We start from the raw sequence: 21,758 nt of genomic DNA on the forward strand, positions 1-21,758 counted from the left end.
TTAAAACAATAACTATAAAAACAATAATAAGTACTTTTTGCAACTTTCAGAGCAAAGTTTTATTGTCACATTAAAGCCAACAGTGATGTGCACTTCATGATTCTTGAACAATGAAATGCTTTATAATTAGATGTAGGCAGCACACAGCTGACTTATTTTGACCTCAAGAGCTGTTTATACAATATATCTGTGCTGGAACATGACAAGTCTTGCTCAAAAATATGGGGATGAATTGGATACATAGCCTTTAAGGAGAAACATTTTTGTTGACAAGAGGCCTTTCAGGTCTTGACATAAAAAATAAGTAATGTTATAAAAATAAGACAGTGTGTGCATATTTTAGAGCTGCCTATGATGCATTTAAAAAGCTAAATGCATGGAGGTGTATTTAAGAATAGCTTGAAAGCAATTGCAATTGGTGTTCAAATTCAATATGAATTTGAATTTGAACACCGAGTACCACCAAAAATATATTTGGTCTTCCATATACTGCCAGATCTAAACCAGGCTTGAAGTAAGACTATTCTAAAAAAAGACTACACTATTGCTATATTTGATAAACAAACAAGGACACAATGGTGATTAAACGGTTTCTAAATGACTAATTTACAGAATACAGATATCACCTTAAAGACTTTGCATACCATGAAAGGTACACATAAGCAACATTGTACACGGTGGTACACATACAGCATAATTCTAGCTTTTTAGTCTTTTTAACCATGACAACACACTAAAGCTGGGTAGTGTAACTTTAAGGGACAAAAAGGAAAAACAGGCCAAGGACTCTGAAAGTGTGAATGCACGTTTCTACTCTCCAGGTCCGTATATAGCAGCAGTATTCCCTGCAGAGCGCAGTCAGGAGAGTGAGGGCTGGAGAGCCAGGACTCCTCTGGGTACAGTTGCTATTAATTGGCTGTGCTCCTTATGCTCGTGCACTTCCACTCAGGGATAAACATGCACACACTCATGGGAAACTTTTTCAAGTTGCTCCAGTCAAAGTCAGCTTAAGATTGCTCTATTTAAGGTCCCCCAGATTTGTATGCACTGGCAGGCATAGGCCAACCAATCCAACAGGAAGCCAGGCTCAAAGGAAGACAGCCATTGACCCCTACGCCTCACTCTGCTTCACTCTTTGAATCTTAGGATAGCTTCCAGATGTACAGTGGGCCTGTCAAAAGACTGATTGGGGCCCTTTGGCGTACACATACATTATTGCTCACTTCTAAATTTGTCATACAGATGTGGTCGCAGGCCAATTTGTCTGTGGTTTCAAAGCGTACAGCTGCTCTATTGTCAAAGAGGAAATGTAAAGTACAGCTCTGAGGAACAAACAAAGAGCTAATGAGAGATTTGACACATTAAGTTTGTGATGAGTTTGTGCACTGCAGCTGCACAGAGATGAGTGATATTTCATGAAATGGGGAAGTTGGAATTATATGCACAAATGAGCAACAATAAACTTATGACTGAATGATTGCATTCATAAAGATATGCTTTGTATTCTATAGTGTGCATTCTATAGTGTGCATTGGACTTCAGTACAACTCTGACCTATGTGGCCCTGGTAGATAGAGCATTAACCCCTGAATTACCACCTACTTTTGTCTACTATCTTGAGGTTATTCTTCTTCTTTTTTTTTCTTCTTGCCAAACTTGACAATCATGGCATAGTACTTGGGGGCAACTGTAAGATACTGTAACTGTACATTTTCTGATGTCAGGCTGCGATTAAACTGATTTATGTAGCCAGCAGCATTATTAAAAATAACACAAAACCTGCATATACATTTAAATAATTACATGTTTATGAAAGGAAATCCTGTAGCAAGTAAGGAACCAGACTATAAATTTACTACAATGAATTGAAAAACAGCCTTCTAACAAGTTGCTGACAGGACAGTCTTACAAGTATCTGCCTACCTCTTTGCTAGTTTAACCACTGGGTGATGGAAGTTTCCGCTACCACTCATGAATAAGAATAACACATGGGGATTTTTCCTTTCTCTTTCTTTCTGCTGCTGCTCAATTTGCTGTGAGGTTGACTGACAAACTGCCCACCCACCAATACAAGTTCGAGAGAATCTGGCCTCCCCTTTGACAGCTACATCTGCATGTTTGTGTGAAGAGATGGCTACTGTGAGAGACAGAGGCACACGGCTTTGCTTTCTTCGCTGCTGCTTGAGACAATGAATTATTGAAAGTGATGAACTGAAAATACCGCGTGGCTCCTCCTACACACCACTCACCGGTCACGGGGCACGTTTACCGACAGGGAACGTGCGTTTGAATACATTTACCAGTATGAGATGTATGTTTAGACTGTGGGTTCAGTTTAAAAGCAGAAAGAATTCAAGACTGTAGTCAATTTAGTAAAAATAGGTTTGTTTTTTTAAAGAAATGTGTAACTTTTGCCAACATGAATGCACTCCGAAACAGTTGACATGCTATTCTTACCTCTACCAAGGCGGTAACTAACTGGTTTGTTTGTTGGTGTGCTCCTCTGTCCATTGGCAGACAAAAAAGACATGTCTTGAAATAAATTAAAATTAAAACATTTTGTATCAATGCCTGGTCCAACTTAACTCCACCCACATCCCTGGTCCATGTCCTGGTCTGGGCGTTAAACCAAGGGAAGAAAACAGCTCAATATGTAAGATTTGTAACATTTTAGGAGAAGCAATTTTCCTTCCCATTCTTTCAGATACTGTAATATATTTTTAAAGAAGTTTTTAATGGTGGCTGAATACTAATATTGACTAATATAAAAGGCCGATGTGATGGTCCCCGCTGTCCTGTTGTGGGTAGGCCTGGTAATCAGGAGCACCTAGGCCCAGTGTCACAGCTTCATATAACTGGGGCTGTCCTCCATGCTCCTGATCCTCTACACAGGACGTCCAACAACGTGGACACTGTGGCTCTTGAGTTAGGGGTCCTAACAGTGATCTTTGCCCTTGGGTTTTCGCCTATGGGTTTTACTTCTCATCGTTGATCTATACTGAATACCATTATCAACCATGAATTCCAATGGATTAAAATTACCTAAGCATTTGGATATAGTTAAAATAAGTAAATATTATTAGTGAAAGTTGATCAATCCACCACTGAAATATTTCTATTGAAGCCAGTAGCTTTAGTATTAAGATACACTGTTCTGCTGCTGGTCTTTTTGTACTGATGGCAAAACAGACAGCCAAGAATAAGCTATTCAGAGAGTGAACCCTACTCCCAGCAGACTCTGCAGAGGCCTGTCATGCTCTCTCCCACTCTCCCTCCTTCGCCCCTGACCCCAGCGGCACAGACACACACCTGGTATCTATTTAATGTGTTTTTAGACCTGCGGATAATCGTCACAGCTCCACATTGGAGGGCCATCAACTTGGGTTACCTCGAGAATGAAGCAAGTGTTAGATTTAATTGCGATGAATATGACACCACCCTCTTCCACATTTTTTCTTTTTGGACAGTGTGTGTGCGTGTGTGTCAGCAGCTGTCAGTGGTAGAGTAAATATTTGCGCAGGAGCTCTGGAGAAGGTCAGGGTCAACGTATGACAGACAGACCACTGGGAAATAAGACGCATGGATAGGGAGAGGCATAAATACGGAAGGTGCAGAGGACAGAGTATAGGGGAGAGAGTAGGCATGAAAAAAGTTGTGACATTCAGTGAAATGTAAATAAAAAAGATGTCAAGCATGAATTATCATATTTTAGGTCTTTAAACATCCTTGCATTAATATATTGTACTAGAATGTTTTGTTTTAATTATTGCAGGTGTTAGAATAATTGCATGTTTTTTTGTCTTAATTGGCAAATGGGAAGTTATTCACAGCTGCCCATTCCTCCGTTACAAAAAAACTTACTAAAAATTGCCCTTGCTGATGGAGGGTCTGCCATCTGCTTGTCCCCATGGAGATGTTATTGCCTTGCCTGGAATGTTCCACCGTATGGCATTGAACTCATCTATCTCCTCAGAGTCCAGCAGGTGACTCCACCAAGCCAAGTTACAGGTCAGGTGGAGACTGAGAGGCAAGCATAGTGAGAATGCATATGTTTAGGGGATTTTTGGACAATAAAAATCTGGAATTGAATAGATACAAGACGGATGAGTTTAATGCCATACTGTGAAACATTCCAGGCAAAGCATACATATTGGAGACAAGCATATAACATAGTGCATCTGTAAGTGTTTTAAGCATTTTTTGCCAGGGCTGCAACAGCTCTAAGTCTTTTGTGCCATGATCAAAATTGATAGCAAACAGGTCAGCTTGTGAAAAAATGATAGTTGATTGAATACATTTTGAACAGTTGCATTATGTATTCATTTACAAAAACATATCTAGTTCTCCTGCCAACCCTGGCTGTAGTGTAATAGTGAAAACATCTTCTCTGAGCTGGAGTGAGTGAAAGTAGAGGGCTCATCTTTTAGTTCCCCTCGGACGCCCTCGGTAATTGGCTGACATCAGAGGAACAGTCCGTAGATCAGACAGAGCCCGTGTGTATTGTGTGTACTCATGTGCTTCATGTAGTGGACATCTCAGATCTGCTTCCACTAGGGGAGAGTGCAGATGCCATAGGATGCCATAAATACACTGAGGGCCCATTGTGAGCTGTCAGTCACTGTGTGAGTGTCATCGCCTGGTCACGGCTCATATCTCATGTCTGCAATGTAGCCACAAGATACTGGTGAACCTGTCTGACTGTCTGGGCAAAATACCTAAAGCCCTAGCCAAGTTTTTTAATATACCTTTATCTATTAGTTGTGTTTATCAGTACAGATCAATGACTTTAGAAAGAGTTGAGCCTTAAGATCCTTGTTTGTAAAGATTGGAACACAATTGGCATGTAGATTATATCATATGCCCTACATGATTAAAATCTTACACACAACACAAAGGCTAATCTGGGTTCAAATTATTAAAATTAAAATTTGAAACTGCACAAATTAGACAGTCATACATTCACATAGGCTTGGAATGATAAATACTTGACTTAAATAATTTTGTGGGGACAGTATTTTTATCATAGGTACTTTTTCTTGATACTAGTGGGAAATATTTTGACATTTTTTAGTTCTACAATTAAATTTGAGCTGTAAAAAGTTGAATAAATACCTTCTATGACTCATTATAAATGCAAACTAAGAACTAAAGCATTTTTGTTCTTTATTTATTGCAGTTTGTATATTTTTATTATACATGTAGAATATTTTTTGGAGATAATACTGTTTTAGAGTTATTGTGTCAGTGGTATGAATTAGATTCAGTATTATTCAGTATTTATCACCTGTATTTTCTTCAGCAATATATCATACTTCAAATGTTATTGTGACTAGCCTACATTCACATCGTGCATTAGTTCAAGACTGTTTATTTGGTCATATCCATGGATGGTGGAGGCATGAGAATAAATTGAGAAACTATAGGGGAACTATATATTTCAGAAAATATATAGTCCCCTATAATGTCCTTTGGCTGCTATTCCCTCAGAAGATCTATACGTAAAGTGTCTACGGAAAAGGAAATCCTCTGTTTCCAGGAACTCGTCCTAAAGATGACACTGTGTGAAGATAAAATATTAATTCGACTAGTGACTAGTGAGTGCTAAACTGCAGATGTTACATCTCTACTGAGTTCTGACCACTGTTATGTTTGCTGACATTTCCCTACGTATAACAGTTGCTACAGTGATTCAGCCTTAGTCATCATTCAGTCATTAGTGAAGAAAAACTTAGCGCAGCATCTTTCCTTGTACTTTGTGCTTGATCAACACCTATTTACAAGAAACATTTCCTTCCTAATTGCCCTAAAGCTTTTTACATCAGTTCCCATGATGTAAAATCGCTCAATTATAATGACTGCTGAAATAATAAAATAATGTCCCTGGCAGCACTTAATGATCAAAATTTTCAGATTTTGGTTTTCAATAAAACTCAGTGGAGCTGAAGTGAAAATGAATAATTATCACTGCTTAAAATTTAATCTGCTGGATTTAATTATTTATTTTTGTTAGGCTTATCAGGAAATGAAGCAGTCTGAAGTAGTAGCGGTTTGATTTAGATATAAGATAAAACAGTTGACCAGAGCTTTTACCTGTATAACACATTGACAAATCTTGGATTGCGGTATGAATTCATTATGAGATGTACAGAATTTGTAGCTTATCTCTATTTTTTGTGATTTCCTTGTGAGGTTTCAAGAAATTGATGATCAAACAAAGTAACTTCTAAAGAAAGATCCTTATGTGAAGTCCAGATGAGATCTGGTTTTTCCACTGCCCTGTGGTAAAAGTGTATAAAAGTATATGCTCATAATTGTGTGGTTTTCCCCCCATACGGCGTTACACTGTTGTCTTTGTCTCATCATTTGTTTAGCATGAAAACATGTCAAGGGGAGCAGGCGCATGTTTCACGGACATGTACACAGAGCACAAACACACGGGCAGATTCGACCCCGGTGGCCTCCAAACACGCCACCTTCAATCTCGTCACATTTCTCCACTGACGCTTGATGTATCAATTTTTAAGGAGCTAGTCTCAACCAGCCCCGCGCTCACAGCAGCTCTGTGGCACTCCAGGGGCAGCCCGCACAAGGGCTTCATCCTGAAAGCCTGTTGCCATGGTGACCATTACAGAGTTCATCTCCCATGGGCCAACGAGCTTTACACAACTTCCCTCTCAAAAGAGCGCACACAAACATGGGCTATATCCCAGCAAACACTTAACACGAGCGAAAGGCCTCCTCCAGACTCACTGCATTTCAATCTGTCTCCTCTCAGGGACACGTGTCCAGTCCACTCACGGTCACACGTGCAATTGACATCCATTCTCCTCGGGCCATCAGCATCACCACTGTTTTCATTTAATGCATTACTCTAACTTTGTATTAAGTGGCTTTGCAATGTAAATGGTATATATGCATTAGTATTGAAATGTTTAACATGCACAATGTTCACTCTGATCCTTCGCAGTATAACTGTTTGCTGTGGGCTACAACCTTCCGTTTAATGAGAAAAGTTTCTTTGACAGTCTCTAATGTATATTAATGGGTTTATATTACGGCTCAAATAAGGCTATAAGTGTTACATTTAAACTGTCTCTGTGTGATGAATATTTTCTAACTTCAAAGTAAACTGAAAGGGCTTGACTTTTCACTGTGTTTCTTAGGATAAGGACAAAAAGGAGGTTGTTGTCATCTTTTTTTCTACTTTGAACATAATTAAGTCAAAACAGTTTTTCCTCCAAAGGACAGTTCCCGTCTCAGTGGGTGTGTGGTGACTGAGGGAGTGTCTGGAGCAGTGGTACTATATCATATCTAAGAGCTATCGATCGGCACAAATACACTCTCTCTAGTGACGAGATGAATTTTTAATAAGACACTGGATCTGATGCCACACTTTGCATTTGGTGGGAACATGTCCACACACATGCTAACATGCTAACACTGCCCTTCTTAAAAATAATAGTTCATAACATCGTAACTCTCTAACTGAATACCTATTTTATGTGTTTTGGTATGTTTTTATAGTTTGCGATCCACGCCTACACCCCTTCATCATAAGGGAATCAAGTCAACTATCCTGTTCCCATGAAGTAGTGACTTGGGAGTACACTTGAGAAAAAAGAATACATGAAGTATATTTTAGAGTGAAGGAAAGGAAACAAGTGAAAATAGGGTGCAAAAGAGGACCCCAGAAAAAGGAGGAGTTGGCCCAGTGGATTTGGCATGGGGGTCCATCTGTCGATCTTTGGGGTCCTTTTTGTGCCTGGATGAAAAGTGCTCTAGAGAAAAGCTAGTTGCTACATCCTCGCCAACACACATGGCATCGCATAGGCACCCTTTACACTGAACCTGACAGGAAGGAGAGCTTGGTAACCCTTGGAGAATTATCACTTCTTTGCTTCTCTTGCTTCTCTTTTGTGTTTTTTTTTTTCTGTCTACTATTCTTTCTACACACATATCCCCCTTCTCAGTGTTCTTTCAGGTCTATGGGGGATTGTGCTAGTGGACTTTGCTCCCCTATGATGAATGATTTGCCTAAAAATACTGTCTGCTGTATTGGAGCCTGCACAGCAACCAGGTGGAAGTCATACTGCCACACTGAGCAACCACTCTGCTTTCAGGCCACTATTATATTTGAGGGTTTACCACTGCCAGGAAATTACAAGCTTGTAAAAAAACAATATGGTATTAAAGTCCCATATTACACTAACTTCTGGTCTATGTTAGGTTTGTTTCAGTCACACATGTTTAGCACACAAACCCTTCCTATTTAGCCTATTTAGAGTTCTTCTCTCAAACAGAAAACACTCTCTTCTACCTTGTGATGTCATGTGGTAATACATGTTTTTAAACTCCACACATTGACTAAAATCATTTGGATGATTTCAGCCCTGGGATTTCCAATCTCTACTGAACTTAAGGTAAAAGGAGCTGTTCACTTGAAAACTACAGCTTTGTGACATCACAAGGGTGAACAGAGTATTTTGAGCTTTAGATGTAGACAGACTAATAATGGCAATAATAAAGAGTTACTCAAACATGTGTGACTGAAAACAAACACAACTCCAGGTATGTTTTTGAGGAAATAACAGCAGCTAAAAGTTCACAAGAGTCTATTTTAAATGATAAAAGACCTTTAAATAGTTATTGTTTGTTTGGGCATGGAAATATCTTACATCGTGGCAGTTGAGGCAGAGAGAAATGTTGGAATGACAACTTCTTTTAGTGGTAATTCATGTAGTGTTCAAATTTTAAAAAGCATTGTTTGCTTTAAAATAGGAACATTTCTTATCTCTGCATTATGACAAAATCAAATACTCTAGAGTGCAGTGGTTTGCATAGTGACTTGGCACATCATATACCCATTCTGACGCAACAGGCCAAGTATACAGTGTGAGACAGGAGCATGACAGCAGTAGAATTTTAGCAGGCACACATATATGTCCTCATGGTGCTCTTCAGTGGAGGGATCAGTTTCAGATTTAGAAAAGAAAAAAATTAGGTACTTAAAAAGGTAATTAAATTTTAAAGCCTTATTACTATATGGCAAGTAAGGTTAAAATGCCAACGCGTTTTGGCCAGATTTAAAGCTGAGTGAGCCGGAGGAGTATAATTTAGTGGTCGTTAGCTTGCTATCCTCTCAACTATAGCCCCTTGTCCCTTTGCATGCTAGCTTCAGGGACAGTTTTAACATTTGGAAGTCCCAAGGTCATCTCAAGCTCTATTGCTACCCATTAGTTGTCATTTTAGAAACTCAAATCTATTTTATTAAGTTACATAGACTTTTTCAAACTTCTGATCAGGTCAAAAAGACAAGTCTGTCCTCTCAAAGTCCACTGTCTTGTTCATTATGTTGTGTATCCTAACATTTTATGTGTGTATTGGAGAGAAAATTTACCGCTGCTCTAGGCAGAGTGACGTACGGCTTGATTAAATCCCTGACCTTCAGATCCAGAGCAGGCAATCAGCGCTCACACACACCCAATCAGAGCGTACTTAACACCTTTGTGTAGACCAGGGCCAGCACACAACAACTAATCAACACCTGGAGCATCTGTCACACCTCTGATCCAACCTCATACACAGTTCACACATTCAAGTATTACTCATTTTAGTAGTCTATGTGCAATGTTTATCCTGTATATTAGGGCTGCACTATTAATTGTAATCAAATCAAATTATCATATCACAAAGGCTTCATAAGGTAATAGACTGTCCTCTGCAAGAAACAAAATATCCCTTTATCTTTTGAGTAAAACATGCTTACCCTGTAGTTAAGACCTCTACACACGTTTATCTAATTAGGGTAAAAAAATTGTGCTACAGGTAAAATATGTTTTTGCTTATTTTTTGTGTATTGCTACATTCAATTCAGAGTGTTAATGTTAGGGATACACCGATACAACATTGGTAATTGATATCTGTGCCGATATTGCACATTTTGGTGGATTGGATATCGTCTTCCAAAATATCGTTTCAGCCAATATCCCACTTTGGTCTATAAATTGCTGTAAATAATATTATAGTGCTTAGATTTATATAATGTCCTTCAAGACACAAAAAGCGCTGGGGTTGATTCAACTTTTTAGAACTTTTTGGTTAGTACTGAGTCACACCCAAGCCACATATTCAATTAAATTCTTCGAGCAACCCTAATTTTCCTTACTTTTGCACACTATAATGCTATTTACTGCTTGTGGCCGGAAAAGGGCTTATGAGAATAGGAGACGCAACCCTGTGAATGTAAAAATAAATGCATGTGTAATCTATATTCAGATTACCAAAGAGAAAGCCTGGATTGCATTTTACTGTCAGGAATGCAAAGGGAAATCATTCAGGTCCCCAATCCATTTTGTTGCTGTGTTGAGCAGCCGCGCAGATTTGCCGCCGCAGTTTTATGACTCCACATAATGACTAATATGCACCCGGTGTAACAGCCGCTGCACTAGTCATATTATGTTATTGTTGTATTTGAATTCCCCACAATATATTATATAAGATTGGTGCTGCTGTTGCTGTGTTTTTGTTTGGTCGGAGCCTGTGGTAAAACTGATCGTCCGGGTCTCTCACGTCACATTACATTACATCGTGCGCTGTTGTTGCCATTGGTGCTGCATGACACGGACTTATGACCTCGCCGGATCTGTTCTACCCACTTTAGATCAAACCACAATCTGCTGTTTGTGTATGCTGTATCCATGCGTCTGCTCATCCTGGTTTAAGAGTGGGTCAAAACAGTGACATATGTGTGATCATTTTGGAGGTTTATCAGTGTCGAGCTGTCAGAAGGATGTGGTGTGTCCGACTGACCAGACAATATGTGCTAAAGTGGGTTTCTTAACGCAAGTGTTTATACTTAATGGTCAGTGGTGTTGTAACCAGATCATCTTGATGTATTGTTTCTTACGAATGGGAAAAATCAAATAAAATTAATGATTATTTAAAGGTGGAGATGTTATTGCTTTGCCTAGAATATTCCATGGTATGACAATAACATATCCATCTAGCATTTATTCATTACAAGTGTATCTATTGTTCAAAAATGCAAAGATTCCTTCTGTGAATTGTAACGTAGTGTAGTGCTGTTACCTACTCGTCTTCCTCGTGATAGATAGGTTTAATCTATATTGTAGCACAATCTAGAAAAAGAATTGTTACACAGTGCACCTTAATGTCAAAATCAATGACTTGATTACCTATTTAAATATACATGGTATAGTCCAAAAAGCACACTAATGACAACTGGACAATTACTAAAGATTTTAAAAGCTTAAAAGACCATCGATTATGATAAAATATTTATGATTTAATACCAAACGTTAATGCAGTACTCTAGTATTACACAAGAAAGCCAAGAAAATATTGTTGACTTATTTTTTCCATCGTTCCTTGCAGCGTGCAGACCTGGTACATACAAGGCCTCAGCCACAGACGCCTACTGCACCAAATGTCCTCCTCACAGCTCATCTCCTCAGGAACAGGCCACTGAGTGCATGTGTGAGAAGGGCTACCACAGAGCCGAGACTGACCCGCGCTCCATGTCCTGCACACGTGAGTCTACACACACTTACACTAATTTATGTATGCTGTATGAAACTTTAAGAAGTCATGAAAGGCTACAACAAGTAGTAGAAAAAAGAGTTTGAGTGGATTTGAGTGGAAAAAGAGTGGATTGCCAAAGATATGGTGAGGGTCTGTGGCCAATACAGAAACAGTGGAACGTATCCCGTGCTGCTCACACCGCCATTATCAGATTATGACAGATTAAACGTATTAATCGCTACAGCAGGTTGTCACCTGCTACACCTGTGACAGGTGTTCAAGTGGAAAGAGTGATTCATCCAAAAATGTATGGGCCCTCTTTGGCTCTCTTGAGCTTTAAGGAGTAGAGGAGAAGAGTGAGAGAATTAGTCATCAGCAGACAAAGGAAATGAGATGGAAGACTAGAGCAGCAGGGGAAATGTACAATATCAGTGGAATAGTCCCAGTGTCATAAAGGGCCAATCAGTGGTGATTATGATGGACAGTTAAGTGTGGCCTAGTGTAAGGAGGATGGAAAAGGGCTGTATTAGCAGGATCAGAGAGCATCTATTCAACAGATATATGAGTGACAGGCTCAATTATTCTCAGTCAGGCCCCCACCCCCATGGCCAGAAAACCCCCATCTCCTTTATTCTTCTGGGGGCTGTGCCACGGGGAGGCCTAATCAGGAAAGTTGCAGGCTCTGCCAGGCCCCCCTGGGGCTCAGGCTCAGCCTGGCCTGATGACATGTCAGGCTTAATGGGCATCCACTGACACATTTCCATAGATACCTGCACTGCAGCATGCAGCAGGGGCCAGCCATAATCAGCGCTTTTCCATATGAGCAGCTCCTATAGACCAGCCATCATAATGACATACATGACAACTCTGTGCTTTGTAGGTTACCAGACAATCCTGCAGGAATGTAATATTTAACACTACTCTGCCAGTAAGGCAGAACTCTGCCCAGAGGATATATGCTTCATATAATAGAAAAAGTGTTGTAACCCTGTGAGGTGAGGTTTATACAGTACTACATTTGTTAAACACCTTGTCTTCAGCTGTGGTTCTACTTTTAAATAGTTGTGCCTTCATCAAAAGAACTAAACTAAACAACAAAAAGCATTTACTAATGTTGATAGAAACAAAGACCATGTCTCTCTGGTTAAACATCACTACACAATGGAGACAGTGGTCTTAAGTTCTTATACCGCTTTGTTTTGAGGATCACATGGGTGGCATTCGCAGAGACAAGATCCAGCTTTATTTATTGTAAACTCGGATCAACACTAGATGTATAAGTCTGCAACACTTGTTAGGACCAAACATTTGAGGCCTTCACTATGAGTCAGCAAAGACGAACACTTTATATGTTGGGTCATGGTAATGTGGTAACTTGGATCACAAAATCAGTTTATGCAATTTACAAGTTATTATACTGATGTTGCAAGGCTTCTATACAACACAAATAAGCAAGGCCAAAGTCTCCACTTCCAAAGCATTTAAGTGCTTGAGCGTTTATTTTAGTCATTGTAAACTGTAATATAGATTGGCAGTGGGCACTAAGGTGAAGCTTAGTTGAGTTTGCTGAAATTGCTTTTTGACAAAGTGGCACAAATAACCAAAGTGACCCTGAAATAGACCAAAGCGTGCTCCACAATCATAATTTGATCATGTTTTGCTGCACAGGTCCTCCCTCTGCCCCTGAAAACCCCATCTCCACTGTGAATGAGACGTGTGTGACCCTGGAGTGGTCTGCGCCTCGGGACACAGGGGGGCGGGGTGACATCACCTACAGCCTCCACTGCAGGAAGTGCTCTGGCGACGGGAGAAAATGCTCCCCCTGTGGCAGCAGTGTGCACTTTATCCCCCGACAGTTTGGTCTCTCCTCCACAACTGTGCTAGTCACTGACCTGCAACCAGACTCCAACTACAGCTTCACCGTGGAGAGTCAGAACGGAGTGTCCGATTTAAGCCCTACACCCCGGGGAACAGTGGTCATCAACATCACCACCTCACAGACAGGTAAACAGTATTTTCTAAAGCACCATTGCCTTACTAATCAGTTTAACAGATGGCAGAAACTATTGAAAATTAAAAATATTCAACCACATCTAAAACCTTTGCACCCAATAATTCAATAATTAGAGAGAGAGAGCATATTCATATTTCAGATATTCATTCATTTTACTAATGTTAAAAACAAACGAACAAACGAACAAAAAACAGGTGTTGGTGACATTTTGGTTCTGATTACAAAATTCCAAACATTGCAAGATTAGTTTATCTATACAAAGCAACACTCCAACAGAGATATTTATCTGAAGTAGATGTTTTTATGTCAGAGAGGATCATGTGACAGGACGGTGGAGGTGGGGCCTTTGTGGGGGGTGGGAGTAATGAACCTGGCTGTTAACCTCATTATGACCACACATGTCATTTGTAGCACTCTTGACTCTGGTATATTTTCAGGAAAACACACTTTGAACTGCACCAGTGTAAGATCTCTGTATATTAATGAGTATTGCCATGCTAGGATACACATCACACTAACACTACCTTATGCGTTAGAGCTACACACTGTATAAAACATTAGTAGCTCATTAGCAAAGATTGATGACACTGAGCACATGTATACTGTAAGCAAAGCACAGTGGGTCTCAGTCAAAATTAATTTACAAACACAAATATCTATATCCACAATAACAAGACACTTTATTATTAAGTGTACCTGCTCTCATGCTTCTCTTGATACATTTAAGACAGATCTGTAGGGCTAGTCGGCTAAATAAATGCTTGATTGACTAAAGAGAGTGGTGTAGCTCTAATTTTTCGGATCTTGCATAAAACCAATGTGTTTAAAGAGAAATACCGGAACACATCTTTTTAAATGAAAAGGCAGATCCAGATTAAACTGTTTAATCACTCCAACTAACACACTCTGCATGCTCTCCCCTATTGGCTGATGTGCATATTAATCCTCATAATATTAGAAAAATTATCATGAGAACTGAGATCAAATTTAATAACAATACTAAAATGTATGAGGAGAACTCATCTGATCCAAGTTAAACTGGCCCAAAAAGAAAAAATAATAATTAGTGTTCAAGATATCAGAAAGGAAAGAAAAACAAAAAACCCTCATCTCTACAACAATGTTGAAACTAAAATCTCCATGGCCACTGGGGTGCTTCAGATACATTATGCATTTGTGGTTAATGCTTTTATTCTATTTTTGTTTCTTACAGTGAGCGTTGTGCTGAAGGAGAGGCGGAGCAAGGACAGTGTGACTTTGGCCTGGCAGGGTCCGGAGCGACCCAATGGAGCCATAGTGGAATATGAGGTCATCTATTACGAGAAGGTGAGACACATTTAGAATTGCAGTGTAATAAAGACTTCAAGTGGGATTAGAAAAACATCAAATCTGGCATTAAATCCCCCAATAAACTTTTCCCCCCCTTGTTTACTATACTTGGACTGTCTGCGGCCTTAAGGTATCCAAGTAATGACTTCTTCATCCAAAAAACTCACTCTTCCTCTCTCCCTCTGTCTTTATCTCCATCATAAGCCTCCCCTATTGCTCCCACCAAGCCAATTACCCACACATCTGTCGAACAAACCTTGTAAAACACCAGCCAAGGTGATGAAATTAAGGCTGCCTGTACGTGCGGCCGGTGATTAGCAGTAAAATAGTGTTAATCCGCGTTGTAGAGTGTCCTCCATTAGGTAGTGTATCTAGTTCTCTGCAGGGAATCATCTTACAGACAGACACACATTTGTTCTTTATTCCTCCACGCACACCTGGGGGAGCAGAAGAAACATGGCAGGGAGTGAGTTGAAACATATTGCCCCAAAGTGTAGATTTGGCACGGCGAAGATTTGGGACAGCGCAGATGCTCATGTATAAATGCATCTAAGTGGTGCAATGATGAGCAGATGAAAAATGTGAGGTGAACTTGGCCCATAGGAAGGTTGAATGCATCGTCAGTTTCATTAGCATATTCTTCTACCTTAATTTTTGTTATGCTATGGTCTGTTTAATATGTATTTTCAGTAGCCCACTTTGTTTGACCTTGATTTTGCAGATATCTTTAAACTATAACTTTTCTGGTAGAGAGTGTGCCAACTGATTACCTCCATGCAGATAATGTTCCACAGTATGGCATTAAACTTATCATGCCTTTACTCATTCACAGGTGTTTTTTTTTATAGTGAGTGGGCTTAACTCCCCACAGATCTTGCCTGTAACGTGGTCTGGTTGTGTCACGTGTTTTCCTCCAAGTATAGATTTAATGCCATACTGTGGAACAATCCAGATGTTAGAATTCCGTCAGAAAAGTAACAGTGCACATTCAACTAAAATATTATAACTTTTAAATGTACATTGTCAAACTAATGCGGTGAGTTCTTTTATTTTTAACGCTCAGCATTTCATGACTGTAAATTCAATGGAACTCACTTTAACTAATGCTCTCTGCCATGGGATGAAAATATACACACATTTCAGCTTTATATTGTGGTCGGCCATTTTTTTTACATGTATAAATAGTGCCCACTTGCAAGTCTTTCTTCATTGCAGAACCAGCGTGAGCAGAACTATACTGTCCTGAAAACTCGCTCCAACATGATGACAGTGGACGGCCTCAAGCCAGGGACCACCTACGTGTTCAGGGTCAGGGCGCGCACAGATGGGGGCTACGGCAGCTACGGGGGAGAGATCGAGCTGGAGACTAGTCACGAAGGTACGCGACAAGCTTGTACATATCAGCTTATTCTGTCCACATATTTCATTTCCCACTGGCTTTTGGTCTGGAACAAACAATAAAACACATGCTTGATAGGGTGGATAGAAATAGTTTGCATGCCGGTGTGGTAACGGTGACGCTCACAAAATAAATGCTACGTAAATTGGATGCTGAAGGTCAACAACAAGGAGAAAGATGAGTGATTATATCTGGCCTAATGTATTCCTCCTGCAGATTAAAGAGTTCACTCACACAAAATAGCTTTTATATCAGCACTGAAACTCATTTACATTTTACTAGTGAAAGATGATAATGTAAAACACAGTGTGATTTTATGTTTTCATGGATTCAGGGGACACACTGTTAACTTTTACCCTTTCAACAGAAAATATCAGAAAGGACAAAAATATATTAAGTAGTGAATTTAAAGCAGCATGGTAATTTGCCAAAACAACTAGAACTACAAACAGAGTACAATGGTTTTGAGAACTGTGTCAAGTTTGTGTAATAACTAATAATAGTCCCATATTTAGATTTCACACAGTTACATGTTGAAAAATAAACTATTTTTGGATCTTGTATTTTCATATATAAAAGTAAAGATATAGTTCAAAAAGGATGGATAAATTGAGGCAAAATGTTTAAAATCAAAGGAAGTTATTCAAATTAGCTTTGCTAAGGAGAAATGTGAATACTCACACAAGGGCCCCTCAAAATTCTAAACCTTCAACCTTCAATATATGCTGGAATGGTGTCACATCTTTCTCAAAACAATACTAAGCAAGAACAAAATACATAAATCAATAAGGCACTGTGTCCCAAACATAAAAAGTGCAGAAATTGCCCTGATGCTGGAAACATTACACTGCAGATCTCTCTCCCTCCGTCTGTCTCTCTGTCTCTCCCCCTCTCTCTCTTTGTCTCTCTCTCTCTCTCTAACAGGAGCTGCCGTTGTAGAGTAATGATCTTTCCATTTTGGGTTATAATGGGAAATGTTCCACAAACTGCTGCTGTTGTGCCTCTGTCTTGTTATGTCAGGACCCTCTGTTAACCGTCTCTTATTGCCTTTGTAGTTGTCACATTGTTTCATTATGGTGCCATGTTCTCTGGTGCTAAAGAGAGCATTGATTCTCACACAGAAAGACAGTGGGGTCAATCATTTAATGTATATAAAGTGCAACTATATTTTAGATGCCTAGTGAAGCATGAGGCCTATACATTAGTCACCCAATAATCAATGGTAGCAGTTTAAAGGACACATTCTGTCCTTGTGGGGTGAATAGTGGCAGAGTGGTTAACAACCTATCAGTGTAAGATTGATTCAGTTTATCTGTAATTGTGCATATTCAGGTTGAATATATTATAACATCTAAAAATAATAATCATACGAATTTTAGAAGTAACATTCAGCAGCACAAGTCTTTTAACCACGATAAAGTTGTTTTCCCTTCTCATTTCCCCTCTCAAAGTTGTATTGGAGTGACTTGTGCATGTTTGAGCAATCTTAAATTACTTATTTTCAAGACATATTGCTTATCAACCCCCCGTTTTCACCGCCACTGGCGTGTGCCCAGTGCTCTGTACTTACTTCATTCTCCAATTTTATTTTCTAAATCGGTGATATGCATAAAATTCAGCAGCATTTTGCCATTTTGGTACAAATGGAAAAAAAAATCTGCTACTCACTCTCATGATCTACAGCTATCCAGAGGAGTTGTCGACGCTTTGTCATGATAACGTATACTATGACATCTGCTCTCAATGGGCACTGCAATTTTCAAACACAGATATCAGTGGACTTGTCTCTTTTATTAAGTCATTTTGGATGAAGGGTAAAACACAATATGCATTCTTTAACATCTATATTCCCCACCCTATCATTTAGAAAAGTTTGATTTCATAAAGATGGAGGAGAGGAACAATGATGGAGAGAAAATTAATGTTAGAAAACAAAGGATCACGGTGCCAGTCATTGTGAGGTATCATGAAATTATTTCTCATCAATATAATGGTACCACATAAAATTGTATATTATATACGATTCCTAAGAAGGATCCATAAATCTTCATTGTCACATTTCATACTTGATCTTTGCATTTAATAGGTAAATCAATTTCTTACGTTGAAACAGTATCCCTTGTGTAATAGAGCTATTTGTAACACCTGCTCCTCTGTCAAGTTCATACTATAAAATGTAGCATGTGCCACATTTGGCCAACCTGCCAGCAATCATACAAGGGTTATCTATTCTGATCAATGCTATCGATCCCTATAGAAGTGTGTATGTGTGCGCCGGTAAATGTAATAGGAGATCAATGGTTATCTGCGGCAGCCCTTGGGCATTCACTCGCTTCTTCAACACATTGGGGTATATACACACACAGGCACACGTGTCCGCTCATGCTTAGCTAAGTCAGATAAATGGGGTATTTGTTTTGAGTAATGGCTCGATTGGTGTGGCGTAAAAATCAATGCGTCTTTGCAGAAAGTTCTCGGCAGTAAGCCTTGTTATGTGCAATGTTAACATATCCATTTGGACAGCGAGGCCAAACGGGGAACGGGTCTCGTGTCGGATCTCATATACACAGAGAGAGAGGGCTTTTCATCAAGAGCCGTACTTATTATTCAATTCACTTCCTCTGCTCATTTTTAGTTCCTTCTCCCTACTCCTCCTTCAATCTAGTCTTTTATCTTCGTTTCAATTGCTATCATCTTTCACTTGGCTCCAGCTCCCCTCTAAAAGACTTTTATTTCCTAAAGTTGTAAGATTATGAATCCACTGTCTCTTTCTTATTCCTAGATGTTCTGGCCATTGGAGACCCAAATCAATCCACTATCCTCGCTGTGTCCATTGCTGGGGGTATTGTGCTCCTCATCTTTCTGGTCACCTGCTTTGTTGTGAGTGGAAGGTAAGACCAAAAACATGTCTAACATGTGTTACATGGATAGTTACATGGACAGTAATGTAAAGAATACTTAAAAATTTATTTAGTTACAAAATACTGAATATCTGCATTAAAATGTATTTTGTAATGCATTCTGATACATGGTCCAATCAGAGTACTGTATTCTGAACATTTTTAGATCGAGTTGCATTATATTGTGTAAAAACATGACATACAATTAAGAAGAGCTAGATTTTTTGTTTTGCATTAACTTGTGTCTAATTACAGATCACACGCACATACATTTCAAGAGTTATGTTTGCTTTTTTCTAATTAATACCATGCAGTCCAAATCTAAAATTGCATAATCAATAATTGCTATGTATTCCTTTTAATTTAGAAAAATAACTGTATTTTGAATACCAACAAATGAAAAATAACTGTTCTGGAATTAGTATTCAGAATGTGTATTTTCGGTACACGTATTAGTACATGGATACAGCTACATTTCCCAGCAAAACTGCTAAGCAATAATAATATTTTTAATGAGGTGCATTGCATACAAGATCATCTAGGCCTATTTAGGGTAATATTTCAAGCATACTCAATAGCAATGCTGAAAAGTTCTGATTATGTGCTCTACCCTCATGTTCTCCAAGCACAACTTTATTTTTACAAGTGCTGCAGGAAAGAACTGATGAGTTTATGAAATATTAATTCTTGTCAGTGGAATTCAAAATTAGATACCGACTTCAAACCAAAAAAAAAAAAACCCTGGTATAAAAAAAAGCAGGAGTGTGGGTGATCATCTTTTTCAGTGTTGATGATGATGATGCTAGGAGCCAATGACAGACCAGGGTCACTTTGAGGTTCAGACTGACAGGTATAATCTTATTGGTCATGTAGCAGAAGGTCAGGAGTTAAGGAGATTAGAGAGAAAGTGAATTTTGAGTGCAGCAGCTTAGTGAACAGGGAAGTTAGAGGCATCCTTACAATCAAAATGAAGAGGCTACTTTTTTATTAAGTTGTTTGAGTGCTGACTCAGTATATTTTAGCGATCGTTTTAAATCGCGTATCAAATACTCATTACAGTATAGAACCAAATTTTATTGATTTCTGTGGTGTATATAGCCTATTGCATTATACATATAGGCCAGTCTTGCCACTTAGGGCAATATCAGTTCAGACCAGGAAGACAAACTGAGGATTAAAAGGGCTTATGATCTGTTTACATGCTTCAACATTATTTCATGTTTATAATTATTTGAGACTTCAAACATACATAGGTGATAGGATTGTGCAATGAACCATTTTTTAATTTTTAACAGTGACAAAAACATGTGAGTAGGAGTTCAGACTTTTAAAAGTATTTTGTTTATGTTTAAGAAATGCACATTGTAAGCTATATTTGTTTTTCTTTAATGAGACAAAATAAACTTTAAAATTGTTATTAAAATTACCACACACGCACACACATGATTTTTTTTTGCTATATCACCCAGCGTTACAAGGTCACCAAGACTGGCTAGGAAAGTCATTGAAAAGTGTTGCTTTTATTGGTGCCCACTACCTGCAACAACTAAGACTAAAAGGAACATCAATAATTTACTATACAGTGCATGTACGAAAATGTCCCCACTTGGACATTTTATACACTGCTAGATGAACCAAAGCCTGGTTTGTTTTGTACGTGGCAGTCCCCTCTATGATGCGCCTCTTTGAAGGTTAATGCTGTGTCTCTAAAAAGAGGCCAAAGTGGCGACGGAGATGAGAGGCAGAGAGGGGAATAAAAGAATACAGATTGTTGTGAGAAGATGAAAGCCCAGTGAAGCTCTTTGGAAGGGGACGACAGCCTGCTCAATTTACTGCCGCTGCAACTGTTTGTCTACAATGGGCCCCCGACTAGATTAGCCACATGTTAAAAACTACCCATACACACACACACTCACTAATGCGGCCAGGCTAAAAACATTAGTATTGATTCAGGTGATTGCTTATCAGGCTGAGTGCTCTATTCACTATTGACTCAGAGGGATGTAATCAGCAGAGACTGTCTTCCCTGTTGTTCAAGTCACTGTTGTCTGGGAGTTTTTAATCAGTGGGGAATTACTATATAAGCCTCAACATATATGCCGCCAAAAAACCCTGTTAAACATTTTGTCCCAAGATGACAGACACTTGACTTATCAGGTTTCCCAGGCTAGGGAGGTGTTATCTAGGTTAATTGCACCCCCGCCAATGTCTTAACTATGTTTGTGGATATGTTGACATCCCATAGAGACAAAGGCGTGTTTTGTCTGAGAATTACTACTAACCAGTAATTGGCTGTGTAAAATATGACAACATATGGTTTATGAACTAAAATATACAGTACTATAAAGCAATAGTACAAATGATTTTTCTAAGTCACTGTGAGCATTCCTTTAGATAGATACTTTATTGATCTTGAAAAATAAGGAAATTCATTCATTTATGCAACAAAATTTCAGTTATTTAATTAATGGTTGAGAAGTCATTTAAACCATCATCCCATCCCATATTTCAGTTATAAGTAATGTTGACTACCAAAGAGTATACGTTGAAGTAGTACAGGCCAACCACATGGAAC

The 21,758-nt window shown here is 39.0% G+C and overlaps 1 protein-coding gene across 3 annotated transcripts in view; it reads left to right on the forward strand.

Moving 5' to 3' along the window:
- epha4b (eph receptor A4b) overlaps window positions 1–21,758 on the forward strand; it is a 78,985-nt gene that overhangs the window by 32,152 nt on the left and 25,075 nt on the right. For 2 of the 3 annotated variants that reach the window (XM_055151849.1, XM_055151850.1), the window contains 5 exons: window positions 11,395–11,550; window positions 13,210–13,545; window positions 14,769–14,881; window positions 16,100–16,262; window positions 19,066–19,174. In XM_055151849.1, the coding sequence (XP_055007824.1) occupies window positions 11,395–11,550; window positions 13,210–13,545; window positions 14,769–14,881; window positions 16,100–16,262; window positions 19,066–19,174 (877 nt within the window). Of the gene's footprint in view, window positions 1–11,394; window positions 11,551–13,209; window positions 13,546–14,768; window positions 14,882–16,099; window positions 16,263–19,065; window positions 19,175–21,369; window positions 21,391–21,758 lie in introns of all 3 variants that reach the window. The other variant, XM_055151851.1, reaches the window with a different exon arrangement.

Source organism: Boleophthalmus pectinirostris, unplaced genomic scaffold (genome assembly GCF_026225935.1).
Source record: "Boleophthalmus pectinirostris isolate CB_2022bp ecotype Guang Dong unplaced genomic scaffold, ASM2622593v1 HiC_scaffold_16, whole genome shotgun sequence".
Lineage (NCBI taxonomy): Eukaryota > Metazoa > Chordata > Actinopteri > Gobiiformes > Gobiidae > Boleophthalmus > Boleophthalmus pectinirostris.